At 45.9% G+C, this 27,883-nt stretch overlaps 2 protein-coding genes across 2 annotated transcripts; one reads left to right on the forward strand and one right to left on the reverse strand.

Moving 5' to 3' along the window:
• Positions 1-14,201: 14,201 nt before the first annotated feature.
• Positions 14,202-18,703, forward strand: LOC123060950 (importin subunit alpha-1a). The gene is made up of 11 exons (XM_044483812.1): positions 14,202-14,582; positions 15,217-15,313; positions 15,409-15,500; positions 15,595-15,726; positions 15,824-16,009; positions 16,094-16,257; positions 16,362-16,440; positions 16,910-17,038; positions 17,571-17,698; positions 17,793-18,165; positions 18,290-18,703. Exons 1-10 carry the CDS (start codon positions 14,382-14,384, stop codon positions 18,157-18,159), a joined length of 1,575 nt encoding a protein of 524 aa, XP_044339747.1. The 5' UTR covers positions 14,202-14,381; the 3' UTR covers positions 18,160-18,165; positions 18,290-18,703.
• Positions 18,704-18,776: 73 nt separating this feature from the next.
• LOC123060951 (uncharacterized) lies at positions 18,777-20,311 on the reverse strand. The gene is made up of 3 exons (XM_044483813.1): positions 19,769-20,311; positions 19,420-19,691; positions 18,777-19,341 (listed from the first exon to the last, which is right to left on the reverse strand). The coding sequence occupies exons 1-3, from the start codon at positions 19,931-19,933 to the stop codon at positions 18,915-18,917; spliced, it is 864 nt and encodes a 287-aa protein (XP_044339748.1). The 5' UTR covers positions 19,934-20,311; the 3' UTR covers positions 18,777-18,914.
• Between the last annotated feature and the right edge of the window lie 7,572 nt (positions 20,312-27,883).

The following is a 27,883-nucleotide window of genomic DNA, read 5'->3' on the forward strand; positions in this document are numbered from 1 at the left end:
AACCTGTCGCGAAACCTGGATTGTTTCGAGCCCAGCGTTAACAAATGAATGATTGGCATGTGGGCTCTGCAGGATTCCTTCATGAATGCCTTCCGCCGCGCTGTCTAGATTGCCCAACGGGTTACCATCATCTGCTTGATCAAAAGTGCATGTGGCATGACATCTACTCCTCCACATCTACTACCACTATAAAAGGAAAAGAGGGGCAGATCCAAACAATCACATCCATCCATCATCAACATCTAATGGCTCTTAATCATCCGGTGTTTAACGCTACCAACCACGCATTACGCCACTAGAATCCATCGATCGCTAATCTGCCCCGTCGATAAAAAAAACTGCTACCCGCACACGACCGCACGACCTCTCTGGCTCTCTCGCCCCTCCTCTTCCTCCCCCGCCGTTACTCCTGCAGCCTCGCGCCGCCTTAGCCGCAGGAGCTGCCCCACCGCGCCCGGAGCCGCCTCCCGCGCCCGTCGCCCCGGGAGCCGCCCCGCCGGAGCCGCCACCCGTCGCGCGCCGGGGGAGCCCCACCGCAGGTCGCCGCCCTTCGCCGCAGGAGAGCCGAAGCCGCCGTCCGTCGCGCGCCGGGGGAGCCCCGTCGCAGGTCGCCGCCCTTCGCCGGGGAAGAGCCGGAGCTGCCGCCCGTCGCAGGTCGCCGCCCTTCGCCGCGGGAGAGCCGGAGCCACCGCCCTTCGCTGCGGGAGTCGCCGGCAAATCGCAGCCCGTCACGCGCCGGGGGAGACCCGCCCCAGGTCGCCGCCCTTTCCCACGGGAGAGCCGCCGCCCGTCGTGCGCCTGCCTCTCCTTCTCTGCTGCCGCAGGTACGCCGACGCCTCCTGACAAGCCAGTAAGTTCCCTCCCCTGCTCTCCTGCTGATGCGCGGCTGCTTCGCCCCAGTCCATGCCGATGCCCCGATGTTCAGGTGAGCAGAGACACCATGCCGAATTCACCATTGCGGCCGGCCGACCTTGTTTGCTGTAGCTGTTGCCTCAACCGGTGCCTCCCCGCCGTCTGGCGATGGCGCGACCGCGGTGGACCTGGTTATGCGTGGCTCACAGAGATCCAAGGGCAAGACCAGTTTCCGCCCATGAAAGGTAAACACCGATTGAGACCACCGTCTAGAGGTAAGCGGGCGTATCCGTCTATTATTTAGCTTGTGATTTGTGATGTATGGGTGGCGTTGGATAATGTTGTTCTTATTGCAAGTAATCTTTGATTTCTGTTTTTTTTTGCCCTTCCCAATCTGGACATGGGAACGCCGCAGCTCCTTCCTCAATGCTACTTTTTCTAAATTTGATCTCTGCAACTCGTGAGGATTCAAATCACTAAAGGAACTAGGAGTGCTACTTGTTTTATTATAGGTGTCTTCTAATCTAAGAACTACTGAGCAAGATAATTTAGATGGATCTAATTAAGAATCTTGTATCAACGGTGATCAGGGCTGTTTTTACATATGTTTATAGACAACTTGCGCCAAAGCTATGTGTATTGGACACATGCGCCAAAGTTGTCCATATAGGGCAGATGGTCCTCAAAGCATGGTGTCGATTTCGTAAGTTGTTAAGTTGATTTGTTAAGTCTATACAGTGCGGACGACCTACTCTATCTATCTATTTAATGGGTAAGTTGATTTTGTTCTGTTGTCTCACCGGCTTAGAGTGTTGTGCATGCGGTACTTGTTAGAGCTTTGTCCAAACATGTCATTTCCTGTCATACAAACTGCTTTTGCTCGGGGTTATACATGGATGGAACTTTTATGTGTTCGCAATACATGATAACAGGGGTTACCATTTTGCGGCTCAGGAACACACTTTGGATATAACATCATGGGGACAAAAAAACATATTACTGGAAAATCAGGTTAAGCAGCACCCTATCTTTTTTTCTCACGCTATATGGGATGCTTGGAACTTTATTATCATTCTCTGATGTCCTGCCTTTGTTTTCAAATATTGATTGGGATCAAAAAAATTACTTGTTCTTTGTACAGAAGCATATGGGAACCGCATTTGAGAAATGCTCTCAACTTTTGGTTGCAAATATTGAAAAGGTGACAAAAATGCAGTGACTTTTTGAATCACAGTGAGGTCATTTGATTTTTGCGGTCTTCTTCGCTTTGATTCATGTTGCTACTAGCAAAAGAAATAACTATTTGTGTTGAAGTTTCCACTGAAAACTTGCACCTATGTAGTTTATTATTGGTACCTGTTTTCTTCATACAACTAGATTAATTTCACATGCTTTCACAAGACAAATGTAACTATTTTCTTGTAGTTGTTGTTTACATGGAATCAAGTGAAGACATCGGTGATTTTGCAGTATGGATGCAGTTGTATACACACACAAAATTTGAATTTCTTGCCTTGAAATATATTTTTGCAGCATGTATTAAACATGGTGTGTCCAAACATAGACGATAAATGAAAACATGTCTTTTGCTTTGACGTTTCGGCATGCAGTAACAGTTTCAAATGATATACTTGTTTTATTATGATCTCTACACAATATTATTAGCTTGAAAATTGAATATGTGCATTTTTTATTTTACACATACAATAAAATTTTGTACAGTATTTGATACATGCATTTGCACGTACACGATTACTAAATCTTGGCATTTTCTTATAAGTACGAAATCTGTTACAGAGTGCTAAGTCTTGATATTTTGTTTGCCACCTAAGAAGAAAAATGCCACTCCCAGTGATTATGATTCGCGATTTTAGTGGTCTTTATTGTTTCGTTGCATTTAAAAGTGATGTGGTGTCTTGAACAGACCTGCTGAAGTTTGTCTTCTAATAGCTGATACATGCCTTCTACATTACTCCCTCCGTCCCAAAATAAGTGTCTCAAGCTTAGTACAAATTTATACTAAAGTTAGTACAAAGTTGAGACATTTACTTGGGACGGGGGGAGTATATTTTATGCCTTATTTAAGGTTTAATTTCTAATATATTACAGGTACACCTTTGAGTATATGATACTCCATATATAGATTGCTTCCTTAACCGAAGTAGGTGACCAGGATTATTTCATTCTAGAAAAGGTAAAAGGAAGATGAATGATACCTCTCTCAATACCATGGTTCATGGCAGATCAGCGGCACTATTATGTGTTTGCTGCGTTTGAACCGAACCAATAATTGTTGGGGAACGTAGTAATTTCAAAAAAATTCTTACGCACATGCAAGATCATGGTGATGCATAGCAACGAGAGGGGAGGGTGTGATCTACGTACCCTTGTAGACCGACAGCGGAAGCGTTAGCACAACGCGGTTGATGTAGTCGTACGTCTTCACGGCCCGACCGATCAAGCACCGAAACTACGGCACCTCCGAGTTTTAGCACACGTTCAGCTCGATGACGATCCCCGGACTCCGATCCAGCAAAGTGTCGGGGAAAAGTTCCGTCAGCACGACGGCGTGGTGACGATCTTGATGTACTACCGTCGCAGGGCTTCCCCTAAGCACCGCTACAATATTATCGAGGATTATGGTGGAAGGGGGCACCGCACACGGCTAAGAATATGATCACGTGGATCAACTTGTGTGTCTAGGGGTGCCCCCTGCCCCCATATATAAAAGATCAAGGGGAGGAGGCCGGCCGGCCCCTATGGCGCGCCAAGGAGGAGTCCTCCTCCTAGTAGGAGTAGGACTCCTACTAGGAGGGGGAAAGAAGTGGGGAGGGAGAAGGAAAGGGGGGCGTCGCCCCCCCCCTCTCCTAGTCCAATTCGGACCAGGGGGGAGGAGGCGCGCGGCCCACCTTTGGCTGCCCCCCTCTCTCTCTCCACTTAGGCCCATATGGCCCATTACTTCTCCCGGGGGGTTCCGGTAACCCTCCGGCTCTCCGGTTTTCTCCAAAATCACCCGGAACACTTTCGGTGTCCGAATATAGCCGTCCAATATATCAATCTTTATTCTCGGCCATTTCGAGACTCCTCGTTATGTCCGTGATCACATCCGGGACTCCGAACTAACTTCGGTACATCAAAACTCATAAACTCATAATATAAATGTCATTGAAACCTTAAGCGTGCGGACCCTACGGGTTCGAGAACAATGTAGACATGACCGAGACACGTCTCCGGTCAATAACCAATAGCGGAACCTGGATGCTCATATTGGCTCCTACATATTCTACGAAGATCTTTATCGGTCAGACCGCATAACAACATACGTTGTTCCCTTTGTCTTCGATATGTTACTTGCCTGAGATTCGATCGTCGGTATCTCAATACCTAGTTCAATCTCGTTACCGGCAAGTCTCTTTACTCGTTTCGTAATACATCATCTCGCAACTAACTCATTAGTTGTAATGCTTGCAAGGCTTATGTGATGTGCATTACCGAGAGGGCCCAGAGATACCTCTCCGACATTCGGAGTGACAAATCCTAATCTCGAAATACGCCAACCCAACATTCATCTTTGAAGACACCTGTAGAGCTCCTTTATAATCACCTAGTTACGTTGTGACGTTTGGTAGCACACAAAGTGTTCCTCCGGTAAACGAGAGTTGCATAATCTCATAGTTATAGGAACATGTATAAGTCATGAAGAAAGCAATAGAAACATAATCTCATACATGGATCCCATCTCAGATTTCATGGCTTCAAGCCACTTTGCGGAATCTGGGCTTACCATCGCTTCTTCATAGTTCGTAGGTTCATCATGATCTAGTAGCATGACTTCCAGAACTGGATTACCGTACCACTCTGGTGCGGATCTTACTCTGGTTGATCTACGAGGTTCAGTAGTATCTTGTTCTGAAGTTTCATGATCATTATCATTAACTTCCTCACTTATTGGTGTAGGTGTCGCAGAAACAGTTTTCTGTGATGTACTACTTTCCAACAAGGGAGCAGGTACAGTTACCTCGTCAAGTTCTACTTTCCTCCCACTCACTTCTTTCGAGAGAAACTCCTTCTCAAGAAAGTTTCCGAATTTAGCAACAAAAGTCTTGCCTTCGGATCTGTGATAGAAGGTGTATCCAATAGTTTCCTTTGGATATCCTATGAAGACACATTTCTCCTATTTGGGTTCGAGCTTATCAGGTTGAAGTTTTTTCACATAAGCATCGCAGCCCCAAACTTTCAGAAACGACAACTTTGGTTTCTTGCCAAACCATAGTTCATAAGGCGTCGTCTCAACGGATTTTGATGGTGCCCTGTTTAATGTGAATGTGGCAGTCTCTAGAGCATAACCCCAAAAAGATAGCGGTAAATCAGTAAGAGACATCATAGATCGCACCATATCTAGTAAAGTACGATTACGACGTTCGGACACACCATTACGCTGTGGTGTTCCGGGTGGCGTGAGTTGCGAAACTATTCCACAATTTTTCAAATGTACACCAAACTCGTAACTCAAATATTCTCCTCCACGATCAGATCGTAGAAACTTTATTTTCTTGTTACGATGATTTTCAGCTTCACTCTGAAATTCTTTGAACTTTTCAAATGTTTCAGATTTATGTTTCATTAAGTAGATATACCCATATCTGCTTAAATCATCTGTGAAGGTGAGAAAATAACGATACCCGCCATGAGCCTCAATATTCATCGGACCACATACATCGGTATTTATGATTTCCAACAAATCTGTTGCTCTCTCCATAGTTCCGGAGAACGGTGTTTTAGTCATCTTGCCCATGAGGCACGGTTCGCAAGTACCAAGTGATTCATAATCAAGTGGTTCCAAAAGTCCATCAGTATGGAGTTTCTTCATGCGCTTTATACCGATATGACCTAAACGACAGTGCCAGAAATAAGTTGCACTTTCATTATCAACTCTGCATCTTTTGGCTTCAACATTATGAATATGTGTATTACTACTATCGAGATTCAATAAGAATAGACCACTCTTCAAGGGTGCATGACCATAAAAGATATTACTCATATAAATAGAACAACCATTATTCTCTGATTTAAATGAATAACCGTCTCGCATTAAACAAGATCCAGATATAATGTTCATGCTCAACGCTGGCACCAAATAACAATTATTTAGGTATAATATTAATCCCGAAGGTAGATGTAGAGGTAGCGTGCCGACCGCGATCACATCGACTTTGGAACCGTTTCCCACGCGCATCGTCACCTCGTCCTTAGCCAATCTTCGCTTAATCCATAGCCCCTGTTTCGAGTTGCAAATATTAGCAACAGAACCAGTATCAAATACCCAGGTGCTACTGCGAGCATTAGTAAGGTACACATCAATAACATGTATATCACATATACCTTTGTTCACCTTGCCATCCTTCTTATCCGCCAAATACTTGGGGCAGTTCCGCTTCCAGTGACCAGTCTGCTTGCAGTAGAAGCACTCAGTTTCAGGCTTAGGTCCAGACTTGGGTTTCTTCTCTTGAGCAGCAACTGGCTTGCCGTTCTTCTTGAAGTTCCCCTTCTTCTTTCCTTTGCCCTTTTTCTTGAAACTAGTGGTCTTGTTGACCATCAACACTTGATGCTCTTTCTTGATTTCTACCTCCGCAGCTTTCAGCATTGCGAAGAGCTCGGGAATAGTCTTGTTCATCCCTTGCATATTATAGTTCATCACGAAGCTCTTGTAGCTTGGTGGCAGTGATTGGAGAATTCTGTCAATGACGCAATCATCTGGAAGATTAACTCCCAATTGAATCAAGTGATTATTATACCCAGACATTTTGAGTATATGCTCACTGACAGAACTGTTCTCCTCCATCTTGCAGCTATAGAACTTATTGGATACTTCATATCTCTCAATCCGGGCATTTGCTTGAAATATCAACTTCAACTCCTGGAACATCTCATATGCTCCATGACGTTCAAAATGTCGTTGAAGTCCCGATTCTAAGCCGTAAAGCATGGCACACTGAACTATCGAGTAGTCATCAGCTTTGCTCTGCCAGACGTTCATAACATCTGGTGTTGCTCCAGCAGCAGGCCTGGCACCCAGCGGTGCTTCCAGGACGTAATTCTTCTGTGCAGCAATGAGGATAATCCTCAAGTTACGGACCCAGTCCGTGTAATTGCTACCATCATCTTTCAACTTTGCTTTCTCAAGGAACGCATTAAAATTCAACGGAACAACAGCACGGGCCATCTATCTACAATCAAACATAAACAAGCAAGATACTATCAGGTACTAAGTTCATGATAAATTTAGGTTCAATTAATCATATTACTAAGGAACTCCCACTTAGATAGACATCCCTCTAATCCTCTAAGTGATTACGTGATCCAAATCAACTAAACCATGTCCGATCATCACGTGAGATGGAGTAGTTTCATTGGTGAACATCGCTATGTTGATCATATCTACTATATTATTCACGCTCGACCTTTCGGTCTCTGTGTTCCGAGGCCATATCTGTATATGCTTGGCTCGTCAAGTATAACCTGAGTATTCTGCGTGTGCAACTATTTTGCACCCGTTGTATTTGAACGTAGAGCCTATCACACCTGATCATCACATGGTGTCTCAGCACGAAGAACTTTCGCAATGGTGCATACTCAGGGAGAACACTTCTTGATAATTAGTGAGAGATCATCTTAAAATGCTACCGTCAATCAAAGCAAGATAAGATGCATAAAAGATTAACATCACATGCAATCAATATAAGTGATATGATATGGCCATCATCATCTTGTGCTTGTGATCTCCATCTTCGAAGCACCGTCGTGATCACCATCGTCACCGGCGCGACACCTTGATCACCATCGTAGTATCGTTGTCGTCTCGCCAATCTTATGCTTCCACGACTATCGCTATCGCTTTGTGATAAAGTAAAGCATTACAGCGCAATTGCATTGCATATAATAAAGCGACAACCATATGGCTCCTGCCAGTTACCGATAATTTGGTTACAAAACATGATCATCTCATACAATAAAATTTAGCATCATGTCTTGACCATATCACATCACAACATGCCCTGCAAAAACAAGTTAGACGTCCTCTACTTTGTTGTTGCAAGTTTTACGTGGCTGCTACGGGCTTAAGCAAGAACCAATCTTACCTACGCATCAAAACCACAATGATAGTTTGTCAAGTTGGTGCTGTTTTAACCTTTGCAAGGACCGGGCGTAGTCACACTCGGTTCAACTAAAGTTGGAGAAACTGTCATCCGCTAGCCACCTTTGTGCAAAGCACGTCGGGAGAACCTGTCTTGCGTAAGCGTACGCATAATGTCGGTCTGGGCCGCTTCGTCCAACAATACCGCCGAACCAAAGTATGACATGCTGGTAAGCAGTATGACTTATATCGCCCACAACTCACTTGTGTTCTACTCGTGCATATAACATCAACACATAAAACCTAGGCTCTGATACCACTGTTGGGGAACGTAGTAATTTTAAAAAAAATTCCTACGCACACGCAAGATCATGGTGATGCGTAGCAACGAGAGGGGAGAGTGTGATCTACGTACCCTTGTAGACCGACAGCGGAAGCGTTAGCACAACGCGGTTGATGTAGTCGTACGTCTTCACGGCCCGACCGATCAAGCACCGAAACTACGGCACCTTCGAGTTTTAGCACACGCTCAGCTCGATGACGATCCCCAGACTCCGATCCAGCAAAGTGTCGGGGAAGAGTTCTGTCAGCACGATGGCGTGGTGATGATCTTGATGTACTACCGTCGCAGGGCTTCGCCTAAGCACCGCTATAATATTATCGAGGATTATGGTGGAAGGGGGCACCGCACACAGCTAAGAATATGATCACGTGGATCAATTTGTGTGTCTAGGGGTGCCCCCTGCCCCCGTATATAAAGGATCAAGGGGAGGAGGCCGGCCGGCCCCTATGGCGCGCCAAGGAGGAGTCCTCCTCCTAGTAGGAGTAGGACTCCTACTAGGAGGGGGAAAGAAGTGGGGAGGGAGAAGGAAAGGGGGGAGCCGCCCCCCCTCTCCTAGTCCAATTCAGACCAGGGGGGAGGAGGCGCGCGGCCCACCTTTGGCTGCCCCTCTCTCTCTCCACTTAGGCCCATATGGCCCATTACTTCTCCCGGGGGGGGGGGGGTTCCGGTAACCCTCCGGCTCTCCTGTTTTCTCCGAAATCACCCGGAACACTTCCGGTGTCCGAATATAGCCGTCCAATATATCAATCTTTATGTCTCGACCATTTCGAGACTCCTCCTTATGTCCGTGATCACGTCCGGGACTCCGAACTAACTTCGGTACATCAAAACTCATAAACTCATAATATAACTGTCATCGAAACCTTAAGCGTGCGGACCCTACGGGTTCGAGAACAATGTAGACATGACCGAGACACGTCTCCGGTCAATAACCAATAGCGGAACCTGGATGCTCATATTGGTTCCTACATATTCTACAAAGATCTTTATCGGTCAGACCGCATAACAACATACGTTGTTCCCTTTGTCTTCGATATGTTACTTGCTCGAGATTCGATCGTGTGTATCTCAATACCTAGTTCAATCTCGTTACCGGCAAGTCTCTTTACTCGCTTCGTAATACATCATCTCGCAACTAACTCATTACTTGTAATGCTTGCAAGGCTTATGTGATGTGCATTACCGAGAGGGCCCAGAGATACCTCTTCGACAATCGGAGTGACAAATCCTAATCTCGAAATACGCCAACCCAACATTCACCTTTGGAGACACTTGTAGAGCTCCTTTATAATCACCCAGTTACGTTGTGACGTTTGGTAGCACACAAAGTGTTCCTCCGGTAAACGAGAGTTGCATAATCTCATAGTTATAGGAACATGTACAAGTCATGAAGAAAGCAATAGCAACATACTAAACGATTGGGTGCTAAGCTAATGGAATGGGTCATGTCAATCACATCATTCTCCTAATGATGTGATCCCATTAATCAAATGACAACACATGTCTATGGTTAGGAAACATAACCATCTTCGATTAACGAGCTAGTCAAGTAGAGGCATACTAGTGACGTTTGGTTTGTCTATGTATTCACACAAGTATTATGTTTCCGGATAATACAATTCTAGCATGAATAATAAACATTTATCATGATATAAGGAAATAAAATAATAACATTATTATTGCCTCTAGGGCATATTTCCTTCAATAATGTGGTACAATATCTACTGTTTCCTTTATCTGAACCGAAACAATAGTTTTTAAAATCATAATAATATTTCCTTAGATATGCAGGTTGACTATTCTGAAGTTGATGGGTTTGTGCTACAAACTGAACTAATTCCTCTTTGCCTTTGTAATATGGAGGTTTTGTGTGTGTGTGTGTGGGGGGGGGGGGGTGAGTTCGTACTATGGAGTTGGGCACTGAACTTTCGTGCAAATGAGGCATAAGATAGATCACATGTGTGCATAGTATTGGAGATGCAGACCCTTTATTTTTATTTACAATTGTGACATATTCAACATGCCAAGGCTCACCAAATATTACTCGGGGCAATACCAGTAAGCAACACACAAATCTAGATAATAGGTCCTGATAGGCAAACCATATGCTTCATGACAAAACTGTGAACCAATGGCACAATAGTAATATTAGCATGTTGTATCTTTCTTCTTTTCCCCCAATGAGCTTGTTCATGCTTCAGGAAAATTGGACATGGCATATATCTTTGCCTTCTCGTGATGTACAAGTCATTTAAGATCACAGTCGTTTTGTACTCAGGTTACATTATATGAGATTAAGTATATGACAATGTGTTTTCTTTTCTGCCGGCATATTCATACTTTTGGATGCATTGATTTAACCAAAGGAGTGTTGTGTTTTCCCATACGTTTTTTCATCAATGGGATTTAAAAGGACAAAATGTTATTAAACATGTGTATATTTTGCATTCATAATTTTGAAGAACAGACATCAGCAGCCTAGGAACAATGAGAATGACCATTCTTGACTTCGCCAAAAAACATGCTTAGGTACATTAACAATGTATATTTTTCTTATTATAGTTTTCCTTAAACTTAATCATAGTATATGTTCGTTTGAAATAGTTTTTGACTGCTATTACATGACTATCTTTTCAATGCACGTGAATTGTCACGTGCAGGCTTACTATTTAATCTGTGGACACTTCCTGTAGAAAATAAAAAAACTAACTAAACTCGCAAATGGTTACTGCCTACTATGGGAAGCATGAACTCAAAGGTGGATATGTATAGATCAAGATGGCTGATACTTTTTCTTCCGGCTTACCACGCGAGTTTAGTTTAGATAAGACTACGAGTTCTTACGTAATATTATTATTTAATCTCAATGCAAGTTATTGGTTCAGGATTCTTTTTTGTTTTTTTCCCATTCTTTGTTTTCACGCAACGCCTCCATGGAGTTCATCGCCTACTACTTGCTGCCTACACTCACACACATATATATGATCTACCCCGTCCTTCTGTGTACTTCCCCCTACTGTGGCAATAGCACCTCCAGTAGTTGTAGTTCTCTGCTAGGTGGCCTTTCTATCTTCATCTTTTCCATTGATTTGCGGCCCCGACAGTCTCGGTTCCTCCCAATGATTTTATTTTGTTAAGTAGTATTTTTATAATAGATGTTTTTTATCTCAAAAAATTTAGGTACTAGCGGTCCAAGTTTTCGTCCTGATTCTGTCCATTTCTTTAGGGAATTCTAGGAGACCGTGAACCCGTGGTTATTGTATATTGGTTCGGAGATTCTTCACTTAACAATTTGCAATGACTAACGGGCCTGGTTAGTTTACGCAATAGTTCATCTCTTAGTTCTGTAATTTCTTGGATTTGATAGCCCTAAAAAGTATGTGTATTAGGACTGAAGATGCATGAGGCATCCCTGAAGAATGGAGATGAATGAGGAAGTACTAAGATAGTGAGAGATGAGATTCCAACCTGGTAAGGCGACACAGATAATTATCTATTTTTTTCATAAAAATGTATATATCCATTTCTGATCTTTTTTTTGTTTTGATTGTTTGGAAAAGGGTCCAGGACCAAGAAAGATGTTACGAAGTGGTATGTCAAAACAAAAGCTAATGTTTCCATTCAGATCATGCAATTTAGAAGGTATTGCAAATTAAGTACAAACTATTGACTTCAGACTATCCCTTTTTAGCCTTGAATTATCGAGTTCATCTTCTTCTAATTATCGTATCATCCCTTTACATACATGGTTCCATTACCAAAATCAGGGAGGAGCTTGGTGGTGCTGGAGTTAAGGAGTACATCTGGTGGTGGGTTAGGATAGTGTCGGTCGTTGTTTTCACGTGCTCTGCCTTCAGGTCCTCTCACGATGTCCTGCACCACTAGGAACGTCTCATTCGCTCATTGCCATACACACTTCTACATCGGCCGCTCATGATGATCTATATTATCCCCTTGTTGGGTTTGTTTAGCTTTTTGCATGATAATTGTTTGATTACTTATACATGGAGTATTAGGTTGCGTTTTCAAAGATGTTGATATGAAAGCCTTTTTTTCTGGTAGATGTGGTTCATTCTGCTTTTAATATCTTATAAAGACTTCTAGCATTTTATCCTAATGTTTAACCAACTATTGAGGAGTTGGGCATATCTTTATAAAATATAGATTTTGGATTACATTCATGATTCAGATGTTGTTCTATTATGTTCTATTTTATGCATCAAGTGTTGACTAGCATTGTCTCCACTACTTCCACATATCCCTTTTGTTACCTTCTCCCGGTTAGGTTGATTCCCAATTCTCTATTCCGTTTTATCCCTCCATATTCTTGGGCAACTGTTAAGTTAGTGGTTGTGCTTTTCTCTATGTTCCTTTAAGGTTACAAAAATGTAGGTTCATTTAGTCGGCAAGGTAGATTCAGGAAACAAGTATCTAATCCATTCATTTATATCATTGCTGAGAAAATTGTCTTAGATAACCTGAATTTCCACCAAACATTTAGATATTGCATTGCGGTCTCATGAGGTATATCATCGTCGCATAGTTCCTTTCCTTAATATCTCCGTGGTTCATTACTCCATTTTCCTATTGAAAGATCTTTTAGTCATGGTCATATTATGCTTTTCGCAGCCACCAAACTAGAAAGAACGACAAGAAATTGTTGTTACATTGACTGCTTCCTGCCATGGCATGGAATCTTATTGTTGTATTTCTATAAAACTCTATCCCATCGGATTTGAGAAATAGATTGTCGGCACCCTCTCCATGCAATACAGCCGTGACCAATCGGTTCGCATCCTGCATGGTGCTGCACTAGGAGAGTACAGAAGAGAAACAAGAGGAGAAGCGACTCGGCATCCCTACAGAATTTGTAACCGCCGACAAGAAAATTTGAAAGCGTATTGTGATTTTTAGAAGACTTCCTCATCAGCTATTTATTGTTTTCATGTGTTGTTTGTTTTCTCTTATAAGTTAAATAATTTATTGGTGTTATTTTTGTAATATGAAGTGGGTACTACAGAGGAGCCAAGTAGCTGATCATCTATCTTGTCTTGGAAGAAATATATGTACTATGTTGATGGTTTATTGGTGTCCTGCTCCCGCAGAAATCTCCTGTCATTTGTCTTAAACATGGAGAGGGGTAGGCTGTCATTGAATCCCACGGTCTACAAAAACTTGGTCTTCTTGAAACTTCATCTAAATTTTGGTTGCTCTTGGGAGTTTTTGTTCTAATCAGATTCCGTATCTGCTGGAACCGAGCGTAATCTTGCTAACATGCCGCAGATTCAGGGTAGTGTGTGGGATTTTTCAATAGAAAAGTAGCTTCAGAGATGGCTGGGCGTCCTTGCTGTGCTCATGCCTGTATGTCTTTTTGTTTATTTCTAAATAAATGGAAAATTAGAAAGTTTGCTTTCTAAATTTTATTCATGCCATACAAAATAGTATTTAGATTGTTTTCTCGAGAAAAGAGAGTATTCAAATTGGTTAGATAGAAACATATTAGTATTAAATTTATCCGGATTACTTTTTGTTTCTTTCATGCTTCAATCTTGAAATAGATTGTTCAATGAAGGATTCACATTGTGATCAATCTTGAAACAAATAGTATTAGTCGAGACGTGCGTTGCACGTACATGCTTACTAGTAGAGTACAAAAAATCCATAGTCGGACAAATTTATGGATACCGAGAGTTTTCCATGTTTAGATTTGGGCCAGACCACTCTCACCTCACATGGTGGATCAGTAACGGGCCCAATAAATCTGGGCCATGCACAGCCCATAAAGAAAACGGGCAGTTCTAAAAAGGCAAGAAAATGGGCACCGAAAAAAGAAATAAAAGGGAGAGAGGAAACGAGAGAATATCTCGATCGTGGTGTGAGCTTTAACTCCCTTTCGCAGCGGCCGCTAGGGTTTCTCCTCTCCCTCTTTTCTCCCCTCCCCTCGCGCGCTCCTCCCCACCCCCAGAGCCCCGTCGCCTAGCTAGGGTTTTTGACTCCCCGCCGCCACCGCCGCGCGCGCGCGAGAGAGAGACCACAGCGACCAACCCAGCCATGTCGGTGCGTCCGAGCGAGCGGGCCGACGCGCGGCGGAACCGCTACAAGGTGACGGTGGACGCCGATGAGGGGCGGCGGCGGCGCGAGGACAACATGGTGGAGATCCGCAAGAACCGCCGCGAGGAGAGCCTCCTCAAGAAGCGCCGCGAGGGGCTCCAGGCCCAGGCTCCTATCCCTGCCGCCGGCGTCGAGAAGAAGGTGAGGATACTGCACACTTCTGCCCCACTCCCCTTCCCCTAGCTTCCTGTTTCAGTGCTTCTGGAGTCTGAATCGTAGTTTATTTCTACTGTGAATTGTACACGAGGTTCCAGATGAGTTTAGTATTTGCTTCGTCTGCAGTAGATTGGTTTAGTAACTGCTTCGTTATGCTCAAGAGATGTTTGCGTCCGCGCGACTGAACGCACGCATGTCTACTTGTGTGTGGTGCTTGCGTTGCGGCTTGAAGAAATATCAAGTCGTAGGCTCGTGGTAGTTCTTCAGATACTGACTAGTGACTATTGACTTGTGGGGATCGTTCAGAGGCCAGATTAGTTGGTGGTTTGATAAACATGCTTCGTTGGTCATGACTTTCTGAGGCACGCCTGCCCACACCAGCCTTATGACTCGTGACCTCTCTGTCCTTTTGTTTTAGTTATGGTTAAGACACACAGTTAGGTGTTCGTCTTGCACTTCCAGTGGTTAATTTAATCAGTTCTTCAGTTTTCATTTGATTTGGGTGCTCCCATCTTTGCCAAAACTACCTTTGTTTAGAACAGTGCGCTGTTTGTAGACCTTTTATTGCTTTGATACATTATTAACCTGATCATTTTTGTTTTCTGTTTGGATTTTGTAGCTTGAAAGCTTACCTGCTATGGTTGGTGGGGTTTATTCCGAGGATAACAACCTGCAGCTTGAGGCAACGACACAATTCCGCAAGTTGCTTTCTATAGGTACCAACTTCTCAGTTTTTGTTTGTTTGTAAAACTAATCTCTTATATCACTCAGTGAGTGAACATTAACTGAGGTTGTAACTTGTATTAATCAGAAAGGAGCCCCCCAATCGAAGAAGTTATCCAATCAGGCGTTGTTCCTCGATTTGTGCAGTTTCTTACTAGAGAGGATTTCCCCCAACTCCAGGTGTGCGTCAACTGAATCTTATTCTTGTAATCTGGAAGTCAGGACCCTTACCAACTAAACTTCTTACCCTGGTGTTTTTGAATAACTTTTGCAGTTTGAAGCAGCGTGGGCACTCACAAACATTGCGTCTGGCACATCAGAGAATACCAAGGTTGTCATTGATCATGGGGCAGTTCCAATATTTGTGAAGCTTCTTGCATCTGGCAGCGATGATGTTCGTGAGCAGGTATTTGATCACTTGCCTGGCTACTAGTTTTATATTGTCCTGGTTGAATGTTTGTTGGGAGTCATCAATTCTGATACTTCTTGAAAATAATTTCAAGGCTGTCTGGGCATTGGGCAATGTTGCTGGTGACTCCCCAAAGTGCCGCGACCTTGTACTCGCAAATGGTGCATTGATGCCTCTGCTAGCACAGTTGAATGAGCATGCTAAACTCTCCATGTTAAGGAATGCGACCTGGACTTTATCAAATTTCTGCAGAGGAAAGCCACAGCCAGCATTTGATCAGGTTTTATACACTGTTGCATTTAGATTCTCCTGTGATTAGTAGTCAACAGCAGTTACTTGACATATTCTTTATTTGTTACCATAGACTAAGCCTGCTCTGCCAGCACTTGCACGACTTATCCATTCCAATGATGAGGAAGTTTTAACTGATGCATGCTGGGCTCTTTCGTATCTCTCTGATGGCACCAATGACAAGATCCAATCTGTGATTGATGCTGGTGTCTGTCCCCGGCTTGTGGAGCTTCTCCTGTATGTTTCAACCCTGCGTTACAACTCTCTGCTATACGATTCTTTATCTTAATATATGTTCATTCACTCATTTCTGTTCTTTCAATATTGTTTACAACATGAAGCCATCCATCACCTTCAGTGCTTATACCTGCACTACGAACTGTTGGAAATATTGTCACAGGAGATGACTCGCAAACTCAGGTAACTCATTCATTTTCGTTTTGTTCTTTGGATTCACTACATTTTGCACCATTAAATTTTTGTGACTTTTGAGTTATACTCTTACAGAGGATATTGTTATTTGGATATATTATAACCATCATGTTTGCCATTGTACATCAGATTTGACTAGTGTCTACAAAATATATTTGAAATTTGAATCACTCATCTTTGTTTGTTTACTGTACAGTTTCTTCTGATAGTTTGGTTGCTCACTTTACTACACTGTTACCCCAACAGTCAACTGAAATCCTGCCAAGTCTGTTTCCCTATTCAAGTAAAATGCTCGTCAAGTTTTACATAGCCTGCTTCGTGATCACACTAATAAATAATTATGTGTTCACTTGCATGGCAAATTACAATTCGTATCTGTGATTACTAGCTTCCTTAGAGATGTATAGTTTCGTTTGTTCATTTTTCCGTGTTATTAAGATTGTCTTCTATTCTACAGTGCATCATTGATCATCAAGCTCTTGGGTGTCTCCTAAGTCTGTTGACACAAAATCACAAGAAAAGCATCAAGAAAGAGGCCTGCTGGACTGTTTCAAATATCACTGCTGGTAACAAAGATCAGATACAGGTACGGGTTCTGCATATTCTCACATGGTTTCTTCTGTAGGGGATTACCTTTGTTTGTATTAAATACTCAGGACATTGATTGATTTTAGTTTGATAACTGTATGTATTGTGTGGTGCATATATGTTAGATTGTGCTGTGTTCATTGTGGCTAGTGGGAAATATTGTAACTAATGTTATCAATATGCTAGTGGTACAAAGAACTAATGCCGGTGACTCAAAAGTAACACGCCTAAGAACTAAGATTTCCTTCAATTGTTGGTTCAACTAGATGTAAATGACAGTCTTATTCTGTACAAACTGGTTGCTGACTCAAAACTGCTCTATTCCTTTTGGAATATTTGTAAGCATTATGACTTCGTTTGCCCAGTTGGGGTGCCTATGTACCTAATAGTCTCAACATAATGAGTTACTCCCTCCGTAAAGAAATATAAGAGCGTTTAGAGGATCCATGTATTAGTCATCAAGCTTGTTGAATCTATATGTTCTTAAAGGTTAATCATTGATCACATACCTTGCTATGCTGGCTTCTTAGGCTGTGATTACTGCTGGGATTATTGGTCCTCTGGTGCATCTGCTGCAAACGGCTGAATTCGATATCAAGAAGGAGGCTGCTTGGGCCATCTCGAATGCTACCTCCGGTGGTTCCCACGACCAAATCAAGTATGTTCTCATTTGCTGTTATTCAGATTACATGCAAATATTGCACTTCTATTTTGAGTTTTCCCGTGCTGATGTGTATGTATTATGTAAACAGGTATTTGGTTAGCGAGGGCTGCATCAAGCCACTGTGTGACCTCCTGCTTTGCCCAGATCCAAGGATTGTTACTGTTTGCTTGGAGGGTCTTGAGAACATTCTCAAAGTTGGAGAAACTGATAAGAATTTGGGTGCTTCTGGGGAGGGGAATGTCTATGCGCAGATGATTGATGAAGCAGAGGGCCTGGAAAAGATTGAGAACCTGCAGAGCCATGATAACAATGAAATCTATGAGAAGGCTGTGAAGATTCTCGAGGCTTACTGGATGGAGGAGGAAGATGATGCGATGGGGGCAACTATGGAAGCTCCCACAGGTGTTGCCTTTGACTTTGGCCAAGGTGGCAACCCTGATCTGAACTTGGGCTGAATACAGGTCGGTACTCTCAACATATAACCATATTTGTTGTTTCTCTTGTCATATTTGCTCGATATGGTAGCATGAATCAGCTTTTGAGCAAAGAGACAACCAATAATATAATTTTAAATTCCTTTTGCAGATTTGACCAATGGTGGTAATTCCCTTGTCGCAGCAGTTGTCACCATTTGGTCTAGTCGGTGTGTGGGGTAAGGTCATGGTTGTGGTGGGTCCAATAAGCTGAAGATTTTCAAGGAAGCAACTGGTCCTGGGTATCAATATCACAGCGTTTGTAAGAGGAGTATAATCGTCAAACTTGAGGAGTCTGGGTCTTTTTTATCAGGCTACTATGTAGGGGTTTGCATCTTTAGTATGGTGTGCACTATTTTGCTACTGTATAGCCTGAGTTTTAAGCTTCTGCAACTCTGCGAGGCATTTAGGGGACAATTCTTGAATGGTTTGGTCTTGTGGGGTTCTTCAGGAATGAAGTGAGTTGCAGTTTGTCCGAACATGGCAATGTCAGCTTTCACTTAATTATCAGTTTTGTTGTGATCAATTTTGATTTGCATGTTCCAATCTTGACAAGGGCATTGTGATTACAGAGTTGGCAGGCCAAATGAACAGCATAATAACAAGTTAAAACATTTATATTGTCCTTGTACAAACAAATTGTTTTACATATCAGCAAATAATAATCCAATTGAAATCAGCAAGCAATTGTTCGAAAACGAAAAGGAATTTTACGTGCATCGTCTCGGCTCAGGCATTCAAACATCGGTGTACTCCTTGTCCTTGGTGATGCACCACGCGTTGCTGGACTGCACCTGGCACGCGGCCGCTGTGATCTCCGGCGCATTCGGCGCCGGATGAGGGTGTGGGTGCGGGGCCGGGTATGGTGGGTACGACACGGGCGGCTGCAGGTGGTGCTGCTGGACGCTGGGGTACGGGGCGCTGCCGGGGTGCGGCGGGTAGTGGCCGCCGCCGTGCTGCCTCAGCAGCTTCTGCGTGTGCACCGCGGTCACGTAGACGACGAAGCCAACGACGACGGTGATGAGCCCCAGTATCCCCGCCGCCGCGAACATCCCCGGGCGCACCCGGTGGCACACCTGCCGCGGCCTCCGCCAGTCGCTGACGTGGCCGGACTCCACCCCGATCCCGATCATGAGCAGCACCTCCGCGAGCCCGAAGCAAATCCTGCACCCATCGATCAGTGTTTATTATGAATCCACACCATCAATCTTGCCCAATGCATGCTTGAAGTAATGTTGGTACCACGTGACGAAGAAGAGGCAGCAGGTTTGCCAGGTGAGGGTGTTGGTGGCGGAGGACACGCGGGGGTGGTCCTCGGCGACGGCGAGGCCAGCGGCGGCGGAGTCCGGCGAAGCGACGGCGAGCAGCATGTAGGCGTGCACGGCGAACATGGCGACGGCCAGCAGCAGGAAGGCGCCGATGGAGAAGGCGAGCGCCGAGCGGCCGCTGCCGTTGTAGAAGCACAGCTCCACCTGCGCCCCGCTCCCGGCCACGGTCATCAGGTAGTTGGACACCTGCAGCCAGCCAGCATCAGCACGAGCTATAGTAAGCTAGCAAGGCCGCGTGTTGGTCGGTGTGCGTGCGTGCGTACCTCGGAGCGCGAGCCCTCGGCGGCGAGGCAGAGGATGAAGCTGACGAGGCCGCAGAGCACGGAGAGCGCGACGAGGGCGACGGCGATCTGGCTGCCGGAGCGCCCCGCCCGGCGCTCCTGCGCCTTGCGGAGGGACAGGTCGTCGTGCGTCACGGCCGGCCGCATTGCGAAATCCTCACTTGATTGATGCTGCTGCTGCTGCTGCTAGTGCCCAATTCACCTGCAGATTGCTGCTAGCTAAGCCGGTACCGACCTCACTCCTCGCAGCTAGGCTAGGCTTCCCCTTTCCACGGCCGGATACGATGTTGCCCAGTCACGTATGGTATATATGGGGCCGGTCGGTCTCTACCTGCGTCTAGCCGTCAAGGTGACGGCGACGATGGAATATGTGGTTGCGTTGGTGGGAGAGGAAGGAATTGGGGTTGCTGGGTGTGGGTGTGGGTGTGGGTGGGGTTAGGAACTTGGGTTGGGAGACGCCGCACGGGAGGAATCCATGGATGGCATGGCGATGATGCATGGGATGGGAGCGTGGGTGAGGGGATCGGGGTTTCTTGCGCCGTGCCGCGGTGGGAGACATTCCGATTCGTTTTGCCTTTCCTTCTTTTTCACCAGTGATGAGGAGGAGAGGAGGGCACCTTCTTCTTTCCGCTGGGGTGGGTAATTCGCCGCGGTGCCTTTTCGGGAAAGCGACGCGCAGCATCTGCGCTTTGTAGCGCCAACGAGGCAACCTATAGGTAAGAGAAAGGGCTACGATTTTTTTTATTTTTTTGGAAGAAAACAGATGCAAGGTCGGCAGTGCCATGTGTTATGAACCAGCTAGGGTTCAAGGTTCTTCCTGATACAATTCAGATACAATTTATGGGCAGAGGTAGGAGAAGAGGGAAAATGATACAGAGAGAGGATCTAGGTTCCAGTCTTTTCTCCCCCCGTGTTCTCCTCTCTGAATCTCCTCATATAGCTGAGCTGCTTGCCGTGCCTAGAATTCCCTCCTTACGCTGGGCCTCGAACGCTCGAGCCAATCTCCTGTTGCGTCGCGCGGCCTTGGGCCTCCGTCCTGAGCTGGGCCGTGCCATGACATTCCCTACCCCTTGAGAGGCGACTTGCCCCCAAGTCGACAGTAGAGGAAAACGCTGATGCAGAACAAAGGCTTCTTCCCAAGTATCATGCATCATTGGTCGCCCTATCCAACGTACCTTCACCCGTGGAGTTGTCTTGCCGTCAATAGACACCAGCTTGGTTTGCAAGATTCTGGCTGGAGTGGCGTGGAGCTGGTGCAGTCGTGTCTGGCTCCACCTCAGTGTTTGGCGGCAGGAACTTCTTCAATTGGGACACATGTATAACGTTGTGTATCTTGGACTAGGGTGGTAATTTGAGGCGATAGGAAACAGCTCCAACTTTCTGCAACACCTTGTACGACCCGTAATATTTGAGAGACAGCTTGTGGTTGCGCCGCGCCGCCAAGGAGTTCTGTAAGTATGGTTGTACCTTCAGGAAAACCTGATCACCTGCTTCAAATGATCGTTCACTGCGGTGCTTGTCTGCTTGACGTTTCATCTGTTGTTGCGCCCTGAACAAGTGTTGCCGAAGTAGTTCGAGCATCGATTCCCGCTCAGCCACCATATCTGCCAACTCCGGAGTAGATGCAGGGTTTTCCAATCCAAAGGGACGTGGTGCATAACCATATAATGCCTCAAACGGGGACCGACCCATGGCTGTATGGAAGGAGGTATTATACCAATGCTCAGCCAAGGGAAGCCAACGTACCCACTTGAGTGGAGCATCATGGGCAAAACATCTGAGGAACGACTCCATGCACTGGTTTAACCGCTCCATCTGTCCATCAGTCTCCGGGTGTCGGGCAGAGCTCATGTTTAGAATGGTGTCCGACAGCCGGAATAACTCTTGCCAAAAGGTGCTGGTGAATATCGGGTCCCGGTCTGAGATGATGCGAAAGGGCATACCGTGGAGACGATAGATCTGATCAAAGAACAATTGTGCCACTTGCTGTGCTGTATACGGGTGCTTGAGGGGGAGAAAGTGACCATATTTCGTCAACTTATCTATGACCACGAGTATCACATCCATACCTTGTGACCTGGGTAACCCTTCCACAAAATCCCAACTAAGGGTGTGCCACGGATGGGGTGGAATGTCATGAGGTTGCAGGAGCCCGGGTTGCCTGCAATGTTCCGTTTTGGCACGCTGACACACCTCACAATGCTGCACATACGCTGTTACTGAGTCCTTCAGCTTGGGCCATGCAAACAAGCGTTTGATCCGTTGATATGTTGCCAACACACCTGAATGACCACCCACGGCACTGTCGTGCATGCTCTGGATAATATGTTGTTGAGCCACTTTGTTAGAGCCCACCCAAACACGCCCTTTGTAGCGGATCACCCCTTGCGACAGACTGAATCCTTGAGCATTATCTGACGAGATAGCCAACTCTGTTAACAACTTGGTCGCATGTGCATCGTCTGCATACCCAGCCACAAGTTGTTCCAGCCACACGGGCACCGAGGCAGAGATTGCTAGTAGAGAGGGAGGCTGTGGATGCCGAGATAAGGTGTCTGCCACCGCATTGTTTACCCCCCTTTTGTATTTTATTATGTAATCGAGACCCATGAGCTTCACAAAAGCTTTGTGTTGAATGCCCGTGCTCAACCTCTGATCAGACAAGTGTTGCAGTGCTTGGTGATCTGTGCGGATCACGAACCTCTGATGTTGCAGATACGGTCGCCACTTGTCCACAGCCATCAATAACGCGAGACACTCCTTGTCATATGTGCCGAGGGTCTGGTTTTTAGAGCATAGTGCTTTGCTCAGATACGCCACCGGGTGACCTTGTTGCATCAAAACAGCTCCGACCCCTTCTTTGCATGCGTCAGTTTCCAATACAAATTGTTTGGAGAAATCCGGAACGGATAGCACAGGGGCGCTCACCATTGCGTGTTTCAGTAGCTGAAATGCTTCCTCAGCCCACAGAGTCCACTGAAACAGGAGCCCTTTCTTTAACATCTCAGTCAAAAGTCGACTTATGATGCCATAATTCTGAATAAACTTGCGATAGTAGCCTGTCAAGCCGAGAAACCCACGCAATTCCTTCAAATTCGTCGGCACTGGCCAACTTGTAACCGCTGCAACCTTTGTTGGGTCTGTAGCCACTCCTTCCGCCCTAATCACATGACCAAGATACTCTATTTTCTGCTGCGCGAAAGCACACTTGGAGCGTTTGATCACAAACTGATTCTTTCTCAGAATCTGAAAAACAGCTCTTAACTTTTGAACGTGTTCCTCCAATGTGTGACTATGCACCAAGATATCATCCATGAATAGCAACACTCCTTTGCGCAGCAGGCCGTCAAATGAAAAATTCACCACTCCTTGGAACGTCGACGGCCCTCCTGCAACTCCAAACGACATCACCAAGAACTCGTAAAGCCCCTGATGTGTGCGAAAAGCTGTTTTGAAGTCGTCTCCCTCTGCCATACGGATCTGATGATATCCTGACAGCATATCCAACTTAGTAAACCAATAGGCCCCGGCCAATTCGTCCAACAGTTCATCCACGATGGGTATGGGGTACTTATTCTTGATTGTGATTGCATTCAGCATCCGGTAGTCCACACAGAATCGCCATGAACCATCTTTCTTTCGCACAAGTAACACCGGAGAGGCGAAGGGGCTGGTGCTCAAACGAATGATCCCTTGTCGGAGCATTTCCTTAATCTGACGTTGAATCTCGTCCTTTTGTTGTGGTGTGTAACGATATGGCCTTGCACTTACTGGTTGGGCACTACGAATCAACGGTATTTTGTGATCTTGGGCTCGCCGAGGAGGTAAGGATGTAGGGGCTTGAAACAAGTCCTGGAATTCCACCAATAACTCTGCAACCTCAGCTGGCATCGCTGTGTTTGAAGATACAGTCCCTGACAGTGTGTTCTGCTCTGTCATAGATAGCAGATCTTGTTCCTGATGCATAGCTCGTACCTGAACGCCATGCTGAATTGCTCCCCGGCGTAGCAAGCCATGCAGCTTGCATGCTGATATCTGCTTGCAGCGTGTTCCCGTTTCCTTGATACCAGTCAATGTGATCCGATGCCCGTCATGAGTGAAACGCATGGTCTTGTGACGCCAATGAACCCACATGGGGCTGTGTTCTTCAAGCCAATCTGCCCCCACAATAAGGTCATAACATCCCAGTGGAAGAACTTTCACATCTTGTTGGAAGGTATACCCCTGTGTCCACCAACACAGTTTAGGTATCCACTGCGAGCTGGTCATCGTGGCTCCTCCGGCCACCACATATTGTGTTGGAGCCATCTCCTGAGGCTGCAGATGGAGGTCAGCGGCCAATTTCTCATCCGCAAACGAGCAGTTTGCCCCTGAATCCACCAAGATCAGGATACTACACTTGCCAATCATGCCATGGAGGCGGATGGTCCGTCGACGAACTGATGTCTCTGGTTTGGAAGCTGTTGATAGAAGCATGACCTCTTCATCGGAACTGGAGTCTGGTTGTTGTTGCGGATCAGGGGGGTCGTCTAGCTGCAAAACTTCCAAGAGTTCCTCCATGACATGTATCGGTACCTTGTCCGGACACTTGTGACCCCGTGCCCATGGCTCGCCACAAGTGAAACAAAGGTTCTTGGCCTTCCTATAATTGCGCAGTGCCTCGAGTTTTTCTGCAACTTTGCGTGAATCATCAGTAGATGTTGTATACTTTGGCTTTTCATTGGAGGAGCTATGACGATTTGATTGTCGAAAGGACTTGCCCGATGACTGAGGTTGTTCGTGCGCCAACTCCGCCTCCTGCAACAAAGCCAAATAGCTAGCAGTATCTACATATTCAGGACGATGTAAAACAACGACAGAGCGAATATCAGGACGAAGACCAGCAGTATAGCGCTCCACAAAGAAAATCTCATGAGTGTGCGGGTCAGCAAGCAGAATTTGATGCCTAAGTGTGTCGAACTTTGCTGTATACTCCTCGAGTGTGCCTACTTGACTTAACAACAACATTTGCCTCATGTAGAATTTATGTTTATCATGACCCCATTTTTCTCTAACCGAAGTACAGAAATCATGCCAAGTCGCAACATCCCGGCACTTCTGAAGCATTTTGAGCCAGAGCGCCGCATTGCCCACACAGTTCAGAGAAGCGAATTTTACTTTCGTCGCTTCAGACACACTGTAAATCTCAAAGTATAGTTCGCAATTATCAAGCCAAACTTGATAATCGGTCCCGTCGAACTTGGGAAAATCCATCTTGGGCGTGCTACCAAAGGGAGGACGGTGTGATGTGTGTGACAAGCGACGCTCTTCTGGATGAGACTCTATGTCGAATAGGTGGGGTGCATAATGGGGCATACCGTTGGCCGGAGGCAGACCGGAGGATCTAGGATCCCCTAGAACCGTCCCCTGATGATGGAGATGCCCGCCGTGCCCATTGGGCCGATCCACGCCATGGGTGCGCACCTCCACAGTTGATGGTGTCGCGGTGGTGTTGGCTGGATCAGGTGGACGCGATGGCGACGATTCGAGCGCCTCCAGCCGCGCCGTCGCATCCTCCGCGTGGAGCTGGAGCAGGGAGGCCGACACGGTGAGAGACTTTTTTGTGGAATCCATTTGCTGCATCCAAGCGGTGACACCCTTGAGTTGTTCAAAGATCGAGTCGAGCTTGGCGTTGGTCGCCGCCCCTGCTGCTCCACCGTATCCATGGCGGCCGAGATCTGCTGCTCTACAGCGGTTGGCCCACGCTTCTTCGGCGCTAGATCGCCCCATTCGAGGCGGTAGTTCCTGCCGAAGGAGAGGATTTACAGCGGCGGACAAAAATCCGTCGCTCACCACAATCGGACTGACGGATCCCGCGTGGATCGAAGAGGAACGAAGTGACCTCTGATACCAAGTGTTATGAACCAGCTAGGGTTCAAGGTTCTTCCTGATACAATTCAGATACAATTTGTGTGCAGAGGTAGGAGAAGAGGGGAAAGGATACAGAGAGAGGATCTAGGTTCCAGTCTTTTCTCCCCCCATGTTCTGCTCTCTAAATCTCCTCATATAGCTGAGCTGCTTGCCGTGCCTAGAATCCCCTCCTTGCGTTGGGCCTCGAACGCTCGAGCCAATCTCCTGTTGCGTCGCGCGGCCTCGGGCCTCCGTCCTAAGCTGGGCCGTGCCATGACACCATGGCCCGTGGGTACCCCACTGCATTGGTGATGAATCAGCTTGCACTCCTACCGACATGCACTTGTGTGGAGCTGAACAGTGGAGCGCATTTGAACATTATCCTGACTCTTGTTTACCTTAATAATATGGATATAGGACGACCATTGGTACTTTGGGCATGCCGATTATTTCTCCAAGGAGGAAGTAAGTGACGCTATCAATCAAATGCCTAGCGACATCCCCCCTCCCCCGCGTCGGATGGATTCACCGGATTATTTTTCAAATAAATGTTGGGAAATCATTAGGTCTCATGCAAGTTATCAATCTTTTCAGAAGCATTAATGAGACAAACTTCTATTGGCTCAATTCCACAAACATTGTGTTCTTGCTCCTCATCTTGGGCCACTTATTAACAACTTATTGGAAACCATCAAAGTGCATTCATCTAAAATGAGCACTCACATGTCAGCACCCATGACATGGCAATCCCATCTGGTGGGACACTCCCACCTCTCCTAGAAGGTTGAGGCCCATTCATCAACGCAAGCCCAACGCCAAGGTGGTTGGGCCAGAGTGAGTCTAATGAAGCCCAACACATCACCCGCCTACTAAACACCCATTGCAAAACAGTGACGGCATCCATAGAATCAAAGGCATCGACACAACGGCTAGGCTATCTTCCTCCTCACGTCATAATCCCTAGTCGTGTAATCAGAACTTGTAGCCCAAATTTGTGAGTACTAGTAGTAGATGAGAGAGAGCTATTGGTGCCCTGTCATCTGGTATCAGAGACCAGTCACCACCCCTTTCGGTTGCTGAATCTTGCGCATTTCATCAAGTCATGCAACTTACGACAACCTCGCTACATCTAGAGGCTATGGATCCGTCGATCAAGGACTACTTCGAGAAGTTTTCAGCCTTGATGGGGAATTCTGCAATGAGCTTCGCAACAACACCAACGCCATCCAATCGCACTCCGCTCGCCTCGATGATATGGTCGCCTGGCGATTGGATCTAAGAAGTAGGTGTCTGAAATCGGCACGGTGGTGGAAGCTCTTCAATTGGGACGAGTGCCTGCGACGGCGACATTCCGTGCGGCAACGATCGGTAAACCACATAATCCAAGCCTTGCGACGACCGGTGGCCCCATCGGCGGGGGGAACAATAGGAGGGAATTGTTGGAAATATGCCCTAGAGGCAATAATAAAATGATTATTATATTTCCTTGTTCATGATAATTGTCTATTATTCATGCTATAATTGTATTATCCGGAAATCGTAATACATGTGTGAATACATAGACCACAATGTGTCCCTAGTGAGCCTCTAGTTGACTAGCTCGTTGATCAACAGATAGTCATGGTTTCCTGGCTATGGACATGGGGATGTCATTGATAACGGGATCACATCATTAGGAGAATGATGTGATGGACAAGACCCAAACCTAAGCATAGCACAAAGATCGTGTAGTTCGTTTGCTGTAGCTTTTCTGGATGTCAAGTATCATTTCCTTAGACCATGAGATTGTGCAACTCCCCGATGCCGTAGGAGTGCCTTGGGTGTGCCAAAGGTCACAACGTAACTGGGTGACTATAAAGGTACATTACAGGTATCTCCGAAAGTGTCTGTTGGGTTGGCACGAATCAAGACTGGGATTTGTCACTCCGTATGACGGAGAGGTATCTCTGGGCCCACTCGGTAATGCATCATCATAATGAGCTCAATGTGATCAAGTGATTGATCACGGGATCATGCATTACGATATGAGTAAAGTGACTTGCCGGTAACGAGACTGAACAAGGTATTGGGATACCGACGATCGAGTCTCGGGCAAGTAACGTACCGATTGACAAAGGGAATTGAGTACGAGATTGATTAGGTCCTCGACATCATGGTTCATCCGATGAGATCATCGAGGAGCATGTGGGAGCCAACATGGGTATCCAG

Source organism: Triticum aestivum, chromosome 3A, assembly GCF_018294505.1.
Source record: "Triticum aestivum cultivar Chinese Spring chromosome 3A, IWGSC CS RefSeq v2.1, whole genome shotgun sequence".
NCBI lineage: Eukaryota > Viridiplantae > Streptophyta > Magnoliopsida > Poales > Poaceae > Triticum > Triticum aestivum.